The following is a 10,526-nucleotide window of genomic DNA, read 5'->3' as shown; positions in this document are numbered from 1 at the left end:
GCTCTTTTATAAACTTAAGTCCCCCTAATTCGTCGCTGAGGAGGGCAACTTTATTTTGTATTTTTTTTACCCCAACTGACACACTTGCCATTGCTGACAGGTCAGTGGTCCCGCGGCTGCTCCGTGTCCGTGTTCGTGTCCGCTGGAGCCGAAACTAGGAGCTAAACCCCGGCGTAACTGGGGAGAAGTGGCGGCGGTGGCGTCCCGGGGGCGACACACACACACACACACACACACACACACACACACACACACACACACACACACACACACACACACACCTGCACTAGGTGGTGTGACCCCGGCCCCCCCGGGGGGTGAGGGGGCTCCGCGGGCGGAGGCTCCGCGGAGAGCCGGGGAACTTTAGTGGAGGAAAGAGTGTTTATTCCCCCATCCCTCCCTCGCTCCAGCCCGCAGCCTTAACACATGCGCTGATGAGCGGGAGGAAGAGGAGGAGGAGGAGGAGGAGGAGGAGGAGGAGGAGGAGGAGGAGGGGGTGTAACAGTAACAGTCCTACTACCATCTTTTCTGTCCCGTCCACCCACATGCAGGCCGGGACCGGGAGCTCCGCTACAGCCCGGACTGACCCGCTGCGTGTGGCCGAGGGTGACGCGCGCTGCCCGGACTCTGCCAGGCCGGCCCGCCGCCCTGCTGGCCGGAGCGGAGGATGTGACCGGGGGAGGCCGTGGCCGACATTTTAGCCCCGGTCCAGAGGAGCCTTCACCCGGGGAGGGACATCCGAGGACGCACGGTGTGTGTGTGTGTGTGTGTGTGTGTGTGTGTGTGTGTGTGTGTGTGTGTGTGTGTGTGTGTGTGTGTGTGTGTGTGTGTGTGTGTGTGTGTGTGTGTGTTGGGGGGGGGGGGGGCACATACACACACACACACACACACACACACACACACACACACACACACACACACACACACACACACAACAAAACAACACAAACACGCTGCTCTCAAGGAAACCTCTGGATTACTTTCACACAGTTTTAAAACAAGTAGCTTTATTATGTTCTTCTGTGATTTAAAAAAAATAGCTGCTTTGGACGTGGAGTGTTTATACTTTGCTCAGAAATATCAGATTTTAAATACAGGATATACAAATGAATAAATAAATAAAGCATTTTAAGGTCCAGGGTTCGTACGGGTGCTTGAAATCCTTGAAAGTGCTTGAATTTCTATGTTGTGTTTTGAATTGAATTTTAGTTTAAGTGCTTGAAAGTGCTTGAAATTATAACTCTTGTGTCTTTCACAAAATTGGGATCAGACTGTATAGTTTAGTTATTACAAGGATAAATAAAATCAGTAAGATGAAACATAACTAGATGTTTTACAGCACGATACAATGTACATGATTGTGATAAAAAGCGGAAAAAATAATATATATTCCTGTAGATATTTTACCCCAGCGATAAGGTGCTTGAAGGTTTTGAAAGTGACCCTTGAAAGTGCTTGAATTTGACCTTGAAAAATGTGTAAAGTCATGAGGCTTGTCTCGTCAATAAGAAAAAAAAAACACATTTCTTACACATGTTATAAGCCTGGCTTGTAAATGTATCTCTTATAACTTATTGCATAGGTGTCTCTTACATTTGCGCACGGATTTCTATTCCTCCTGCCCTCTTTCCCTCCTCCCCCCGTAAAAAAAAAAGCCCAAACTACCATGTTTTTGCCACCGGATCAGCCCTAACTTGGCCCCGGCCCCCGGGTGTGCGAGCAGCAGCAATCCGCAGCAACACCTGCAGGTGGACAAAGTTGCTCTCTATCTTGTTCTCCTCCTCCGTCTCCACTATACTCCAACCTCTCCAAAAAGTCCTGGATAGTGGGGATTCGGACCCGCAACCCCCTCCCCGGGACTCCGTCACTACCGAGCCCTGCCGAGGCCACATGCTCGCATTAACAATTAATATTGGACATCCGGTGGCAGTGCCAGCTGCGCCCCATTTTTATTGTTGTCTGCCTGCGCGCCGGAGAGGAGAGGAGCGGAGAGCAGCCGGAGAGACCGAGCCACCGACCCACCGGAGCGGCTTCTGGTGAGATTCACGCTCGGGGATTCACTTTGCGGAGCCTCCTCATCCAAACCCGGCCAGCAGCCTCGCGGAAGCCGCGAGGCTGCTGGCCGGGTTTGGATGAGGAGGCTCCGTCTCCGTGCCATGCGGGACCCGCCGCTGGCTGCCACCATGGCACCTTCCTCCCCCTTCCGAGCTCCGGAGCTCCCCGAGCCGCCGCCGGCTCCACATCTGGGGGGTCAGGGGGGGGCGGGTTCCCGGGGTTATTTTTCCGGGGAAAGAGGTTGGATTGATGGAGGGAGAGCGAGGCGAGGGGACGTCAAACGGGGTCACTCGAGCCCCCCACCGGTGACGGGAAGCGCAGCTCCAAGGACACGGGGAGGAGGAGGAGGAAGGCGCATCCAGCCCCTTTATGCTCTTTATTCTACTTTTCTCTTGCCGCGATTCGTAAAAAAAAAATATTTACGGGAGGAATTGCACGCGAGACGGATCTCCATCCACCAGTTTTTTGGGAGATTTTATCCCCCCCCGCCTCCCAAATTGGCTTCCCAGACAGGCTGCCAGCCAGCCCTCGCTCCCCCGCCTCCCGAGCCCGCTGCCCGGCCGCGCTGCTCCGGCTCTGCCCCCTCACGGGCTGGACTTGATTGACTTCTCCTCCTCTCAACCTCCTCTCCTTTTCATGAGCCTAACCTTCACCCATCCGTGGCAGGGCTTTCAGTCATCGTGCGTGAGTATTCCCCCCCCCCCCCCTTTCTTTGCTGAAGAGGCCTCCAGCTGTTAAAGGTTCATTGTCTGGTCACACAGCCCCGGCTCTGAACACGCACCAGGTCCTGCTGCTGCTCCATCACTATACTCACGCTTCTGGAGGCGTCTGTGCGCGTTTGGATGGCATAGATTGTGCGTTATGAGCAGTCAGATGTTCCAATAGCTTTTTTAATTTTAAGTTTTCATAAGGGAAAGTAGCGGGACCCAGGAAATACACCTTTCCTCCCCATAATATATTACACAGTAAACAGTAAATAATGTGTAATAATAACTCAGCTTTATGTGCATTTTATCTTTCCTATTAATAGATTCAATACCATAAATTGTAACCATACTGAAACCTTGATCAACAGCAAAATAATTACTAAACAGTCTTAATAAATGATGTTTAGGGCAAAGATAATCTCGTTCCAGTGTTTCATGTGTCAGGAATACGTTTAATGCATTTACAGCTGTAATATTTCATGCACAAAGCAAAAATGTTACAAAGACTCTTTATAGTTTTAAATATAGTTAGTCTTTTTCTTTTCTTCTTCTTTTTTTTTACCTCAAAAGCATAAATGGTGGTTAAAGCAATGCATGTGCGAGATAATTGCTCCAGCTTTCTAATTTCTGATACTATAATAACAGAGTCCGCTGCAAGTATGAATGCAGCTGGAAGTAAGAGGAATTAGTGTGAGGCTACGGAGGCATTTCAAAGTCCTCTACGGCTGAATGTAAGCAGGACAAATTACTTTTGTTACGCGTGGACTGGGTACATAAGCCATATCATACCACACAGTACACGTAAGGGACACATATTTGCTCTGCCGGTATATGCTGTATTTGTTCAGAGATGAGCGCTTGTGTTGGCATCCACGTTACTTGCAGATTCCTGTTTACAAAGGACTAAATGGGTCGTGGGCTGAACACAAACCCAAGGGTTATAGGCAGTTGTTGACCTACAGTACAGTACGGTGGCATGAGACCAGGGGCTTTTATTTAGTTTCTCTGCAAAGTCTGCCAGCCGGTGTGCGTTTATGAGGAAGGAGACCTTTGGACCGAGCCCTATGTTGAACTAACAGACGCAAAATGAAGGTTGTTCCTGCACGAGGGCACGCCTCGCTCCTACATCAGCTGCAGCGTGAACAACAACAAGCACGGATCTGCTTGGCACGCAGGGTAAATGTAACCTTGTAACTGCAAACACCAGGACAGACAGCCGCTACATGAAGCAGGTTCACGCAGATTGAAAGAAAGTGTGAAAATGACATTTCCATTGAGGTGAGCAAGTTGTTATATGTGTGTGGCATTTTTTGATTCACCAGATATTAGTACAGATGTGATTAACAGCACAGTTAGTAGCCAGTCTCACTCTTTTTCTTTTCTTTTCTTTTGATTCTGCACAGAGAAGAAACGGTAAAATGGGGCGTTTGAACAAACTGTGTTGTTGGTGCGAGCAAAAAAAACGGGTGCCAGAAAATGGTGTTAACGCGTCCACAACCTCTGTGCTTCACGTCTTAGGTCCTCCTGTCTTTCTGTACTTCTCTTATTTCATGATGTAGATGTGTATCTTTTGAACATTCACACTTTGCTGGGTTACCACATTTGTTATCAACTTCAGAAGTCGCTGTGTGTGTCTGATAAGTGTTTGTGTACACATTATGTTGGTAGCTGGCTTGCTTTGTGTGCCAAATACCAGTTTTCCATGCGGCGTGCCAAGGCAGTGTCATAACCGCCCAGCCAATCCTCATTTCCTCATTCTTGTGTGCCTGAGGTCAATCCGCAGAGAACATATCATGGCATTGTTCTCAAATCTCTGAAGCGGGGTCTGTTTGAGGTTCTTTCTCTGGCTCCTCCACAGGTACTGAACCGTAGGTTTGCATGAGTTCTGCAGTATCCGTGTTTGGGCGTTAATGTTACTCGACGTTTCATCATGTTGCCATCTGAAAAGAGCCAGAGCCGGTCTCTGCACGCAGTGCGACTTCCTCTGCTCTCTAGCATGGTTTATTTGTAATTACCTAGATATTAAGTGAAGCAGGGCTCCACAGCAGCCAAAAAGTATCCAGAAGCAACCAGGTCCAGGGTCGAGTTAGGTTAAAGGATATGTTGAGCTGTGTTTGATCATTTAGGGACTTTCATGAAAAAGAGAATGATCATCTGACCATGATAATACTTTGCTGAGGACTCTGAGACGCAGGGCTTCAGCGTGAATCCAAACGGATTGAAAGGACACAAAGAGAGCTGGGATGGGCTCCAGCAGATCGCTGTTGCCTTAAATAGGAATGAGCAGGGATGGATGGGTGGAAAATACACTAGAAATGTCTCTTGATTATCACAGACACGTGCTCTGTAGTTAATGTGGTTCAGTTGTGAGTTACATGTGTACAGTCATCAGCTTCTCCTACAGCATTTAAGAGAAGTGTCCACAGTTTCCTACACCGTTTCCTACAGTATCAAAGATGATTTCTCTGGCGATCCTGGGTGGGACTAGTGAGACGGTCTTCACTCACAACCGCTGGGGTTTGGAGGTGGACTGGACCACCGGGTCCGTGCTGCCACGGTATCCGGCAAAATGACACATTTTCAGATGTAACAGGATTATAATTTCAGTTTCTGATTTGGTTGTCACTTCACATAAATAAAATCCTTTGGAGAAAGGAGTATGTACTCCATCCATGCAGCCAGGTCTGGGTGTGGGGCTCTCGGGGTCTGCTGGAGCCTCTGCCAGCTCTCTGCTGGCAGGAAGTGAGCTGGAACCTGGACAGGTCGCCAGTCCAGCACAGAAACGTATATTATATCCTTATTAAAGATATTACTGAGTAAAATGTATGTAATTATCTGGATGACAGGAGGAACTGAGGCCATATTATCACTTGCGTGGCTTTCTTTAGCAGTTGTGATGCACGCAAACACGGCTGAATTCACTAAAGCTAAGCTAGCTGGGGTTAATGATCAACCTTTACCCTTTGAAGAAGCAGCATTATATAGCAGGGAAACTTTATCTGCTTCTTTAGAATGAGCCTGAGCCCAAACTAATGAGATTTGAGGAGATATTTTTCTGAGATGTTTAACTCTGGCTTTAATCTTGTGAAATGTGTCTCCAGCTAGTTGCATCTTCATTTCACACTGTGCAGGCTGTGTAATATTTAACATCATCAAAGTTATCCTTCAGGGCATTTCATGATTAAAAACAGCTCATATTGCTGAACTAACAGAAGTTATTTAGTAACCGTCCACATTTGAATCTACAAATGCCACACATTAAAGTTCAACCTTTGCCTGGTGCATGAAAGCTTTTGTTTTCATCGTTTCAAATGGTTGCTGTTGACACAGCTTTCGCAGGAAGTGATATGTCCTACATTTCTGGCAGCAGCATGCTTTTTCATGTTGAATAAATGGATGTATTAATAGAGTAGCTACCCCGCTAACATAAGCAACATCGGCCAACGTGGCTGAATAGACAGTGAAGAGCTCATTCACCAAACACACAGTCTAAAGTAAAACATGTCACCCCAGAGAACCTTCTCTTCTTTGAAACCTCTTCTTTCAAAGAACTGCTTTCACCTCAGACATTCAAGCACTTTTAATGGCATATTTAAAACCTGCATTTATATGAAAACTTCATTACTTCTGAGCAAACCAACTGGTGCTGCATCGTCTCTTTAAAATGATAGAGGGAATCTACTTCAATCCAACTGACAATGTGGATGCTGAAGACTTGCCTTTATATAGGCTACACTTTGTTATTATCTCTGTGTTTTAGTAGTGTGTATACGTGCCATTTTTATTGCTTTATGATTTCTGCTGTGGCTTCAAATGAATCTTTACCAGACTCATGCCCAGCTCTTATCGTCTGTTTCTTCAGGCTGAGAGCTGCAGGACGCGACATGTGAAAAAGAGCTCCACTCCTTCACCATCTCAACTCTCATCTCCAGGCAAGAAACATCCTTCCCCTTTCCGTCTTTTTATATCTTTTTCTTTCATTGTTGTTGCAAAGTCTTCTTCTCACGTTTCCTCTTTACATCTCAGTTCTCACGTGTGAAAACGCTGTTGTTTCTGCAGCAGAACTTCCTTAGACTGACGTGTCCTGACCCCCCCCTGCCTCGGGCATGCCTCAGGTAGGGTGAGACCTCCGAGCCGTCGCTGCACTCCGACGCCCCGCACAGGTTTCTGCTCTTTCTGCTCCCCGTGTTTGAAATGTGTCCGACTCTTTGTCCTTGTATGTTTCCTGCCGTTCAGCCGGGCATGAATGGGATGGAGCCTGCGTTTGGCGAGGCCTACGGGGGACTCCGGGGGCTGGCCAGCCCCTACCCCTCGGCCATGTCACCACAGGGGGGCCGGACCGAGTACGATCAGGTGAAAACAACATGATCAATCATCACATTCATTGGGAAACTCATTAGACTGTAGGGCTGGGCGATATATCGAGATTTTAATATATATCGATATATTTTCAAACGCGATATTGTATGAGACAATATCGTTTATATCGATAACGTTTTTTTTTTTATATATATGATTTTGATATAGCTTATTTTGTGACAAATTGACTTGAATGTTTTATTTGAGATTTGCACAAATGTTTTGTTATTTGCTCAACTGTCAACCTCAGTGGAAAAGTCTGCCTGTTACTGTCTACATTGTATTAATTACAGTGTATTTTAATTTATTTGTTATGCAGGAAAGGGATATTTGTTTTTTTTTATTCAAGAAGCATTTTTATTCTATATATGCAGGCAGTTTATTTTTATTTCATTTGTTTTATACATGTTGATATTGTGCAGACCTCTGTTAATAAAGGAACCTGTGTGACATTTGGCACGAGGCTTTGTATTAAAACTGACTGTTTTTTTAAGGGTTTGCCTCAGAAAAAATGAAGCTAACAGAGATGCTAACAGAGATGCTATGCTATAATGCTTTGGGGGAAACCCCAATTATGGCACTGAAAAAATATCGATATATATCGAGTATCAACATTCAGCTAGAAAATATCCAGATATGACTTTTGGTCCATATCGCCCAGCTCTATGTCCTAGCCAACGATGTGATATGCTGCAAATTAACGTTAGCCGTATTAAATCATTTTTCTGGCCCTTTTAGAGTATTCTCCTCATGCTGGGCTCCCCGGCATCGCCACGGAAACGGCCTTTCGAGTTGCTGAGCGACCTGGTGGATGATGGGGGCTTTGGGGAGGACCAACACCCGGAGCGCTGGGACGTGTCTGCGCTGGAGGAGATGGCTCGGTACACCAAGCTAGGCCTCGGGGTCGGCGGGGAGCTGCTGGCCTGCTCCGAGGAGGGAGTCCTGATGGGGCGCTGGGGGAGGAGCCCGGAGGAGCAGGAGGAGGAGGAGGAGGAGAGGAGGAGGAGGAGCAGCAAGCACACAGCCCCCCCAGACACCCAAGATGTCCAGACTTCTGCTGGAGACAAAGAGGACACGCGTGTCTCCGCTCCTACGGCCACACCACGGCAGCTGTGTGTGGTGGGGAGAGTGATGGGAGTTGTTGACGGCGGGGGGTCCCGGGAGCGCACCATGGAGGTGTATCAGGTGGCGCAGGAGGAGGAGGAGGTGGTGGCGGCGGCAGCAGCGGGGCTGAATCTGGAGCACTGCAGCGAGGAGCACAACTACTCCCTCATCCAGGGGGGGGAGATGGGGGCGGGGGCCGCTCACAACTCCCAGGCCCAGGAGGTGCCGGTGGAGGAGGAGCAGGATCCGCGGGCCAGTGAGGAGAGCCAGGCTAACACAGACGTGGACGAGGACGACGAGGACCAGGAGGACGAGGAGGACGAGGAAGGAGAGGAGGGAGCAGAGGAGACGGCGGTGGAGGCCGAGCTCTCAAGCTCCTCAGAAACCGAGTGTGGTGAGTTCTGGCTGTCTCGTCTTTGTGTGTTGAAGTTCTCAGCTCGTCACAGCTCTGCAGACGCTCCCTCACACAGAAACCAGCTGAATGTCTTAGGGCTGGGCGATATGGACCAAAAGTCATATCTGGATATTTTCTAGCTGAATGTTGATACTCGATATATATCGATACTTTTTCTGTGCCATAACTGGGGTTTCCCCCAAAGCATTATAGCGTAGCATCTCTGTTAGCATCTCTGTTAGCTTCATTTTTTCTGAGGCAAACCCTTAAAAAAACAGTCAGTTTTAATACAAAGCCTCGTGCCAAATGTCACACAGGTTCCTTTATTAACAGAGGTCTGCACAATATCAAAATGTATAAAACAAATGAAACAAAAATAAACTGCCTGCATATATAGAATAAAAATGCTTCTTGAATAAAATAAAACAAATATCCCTTTCCTGCATAACAATTAAATTAAAATACACTGTGTAATTAATACAATGTAGACAGAAACAGGCAGACTTTTCCACTGAGGTTGACAGTTGTGCAAATAACAAAACATTTGTGCAAATCTCAAATAAAACATTCAAGTCAATTTGTCACAAAATAAGCAATATCAAAATCATAAAAAAAAAAAAAAAATTATCGATATAAACGGTATTGTCTCGTACCATATCACGTGATATATATTCAAATCTCGATATATCGCCCAGCCCTAGAACGTCTCCCATCCAGATGGGAGTCCCAGCCTTCCTGCTGGAACTGCAGCGCTGGTGTCATAATGTGTGAGTCCTGGGGTTGGCTGTTCCCTCCACTCTGTCGTACCTGAAGAGCGGGGTAGAGGGCTCTTGTACTTCAGCGTGTTTGAGAGTATGAGAAAAGGTTCAGATCGTGGAGCAGCCACTACGCAAGAGCTGAACTTGAAAAGCAGCTCAAAGGAGCCAGCTACGTGGTGTGGAGTCAGCTGGAGGCTTGTTAGAGATGTTTTCACAAGAACTGAGGTGTCTAATGGAGGTGCACGGTGGGCCTGAAACCTAACTCGATAGGATGAACAGACAGACAGCTGTAATGACACACAAATGTGCTCTAGGATCTCGTACAGTAAAGCTTTGCTTTATTTCATCCGCTCTTTTTATTACTCATTTATTTGTCGGTCACATCCTGGTGACGTCTGTTTCATCCAGGCGCCTTTGGTTAGGAAAAGAAAACAACGTTTAAAGTTACGACATTGGACTCTGCAGATGACTCGGTAATGAAAACAGTCGTTAACTGCTGTCATGGCCTCCATGCTGCAGCTTTGACCTTTGACCTTCCTTAGTCTCGCGCGTCCACGCGAGTCGAGAGGAATCGGACTGACAACAGCAGGGCTCGCGTGTGTGCCGGTGAATGATTCAGCCCAGAAAACCGAGTGACTTAGTGTTTGAACATTTCCCAGAGAGACATTAGTTTACTTCCTCCTCACGTGGGCGTCTCATGAAAATCATGAAAACAAACACTCTACGCGCTTACACACGATGCAGCGATGCAGCTCGCCCAACCAGCGCCTCCCTGCTGGAGACACGGACAAGGCCAGACCATTGTGGTCTGTGTGTGTGTGTGTGTGTGTGTGTGTGTGTGTGTGTGTGTGTGTGTGTGTGTGTGTGTGTGTGTGTGTGTATTAATGAGAGACACATTGTAAAGTGCTCGGTAGAACTAGGATAAGGCTGAAATCACACTACATAGCTGTGCAGCTACAGCACCAGACCTTTTTAGTTGTTGGGCTCGGTTTGGGAGTGTGTCACAAGAGCGGGGAGGCTGCTGATAGCAAATCCAATTAAAATCAAAATTGCAGCCTGAAATAATGTAATTTGAAAGTCTGCAGTTGTACTACACATCACAAAGCATGTCTGACGGAGGCTCAGGACGTAGCTCCTCGCTGGATTTAC

The 10,526-nt window shown here is 47.4% G+C and overlaps 1 protein-coding gene across 4 annotated transcripts in view; it reads left to right on the top strand.

Annotated features, from left to right (window-relative positions):
• The window catches only part of LOC133448867 (CREB3 regulatory factor-like), a 55,625-nt gene continuing 45,099 nt past the window's right edge, over window positions 1-10,526 (top strand). The window contains exons 1-6 of one of the 4 annotated variants that reach the window (XM_061727836.1): window positions 1-100; window positions 552-751; window positions 6,625-6,694; window positions 6,825-6,877; window positions 6,999-7,115; window positions 7,860-8,619. In XM_061727836.1, coding sequence (XP_061583820.1) covers window positions 6,869-6,877; window positions 6,999-7,115; window positions 7,860-8,619 — 886 coding nt within the window. In that variant the 5' untranslated portion in view covers window positions 1-100; window positions 552-751; window positions 6,625-6,694; window positions 6,825-6,868. Of the gene's footprint in view, window positions 101-551; window positions 752-1,735; window positions 2,037-3,808; window positions 4,041-6,624; window positions 6,695-6,821; window positions 6,878-6,998; window positions 7,116-7,859; window positions 8,620-10,526 lie in introns of those variants that run through there. The other 3 variants (XM_061727810.1, XM_061727819.1, XM_061727827.1) reach the window with 3 other exon arrangements.

The sequence above is a fragment of the Cololabis saira genome, chromosome 1 (genome assembly GCF_033807715.1).
Source record: "Cololabis saira isolate AMF1-May2022 chromosome 1, fColSai1.1, whole genome shotgun sequence".
NCBI lineage: Eukaryota > Metazoa > Chordata > Actinopteri > Beloniformes > Belonidae > Cololabis > Cololabis saira.
The sequence above is the reverse complement of the archived record's forward strand: the minus strand, read 5'-3'. Positions and strand labels throughout refer to the sequence as shown.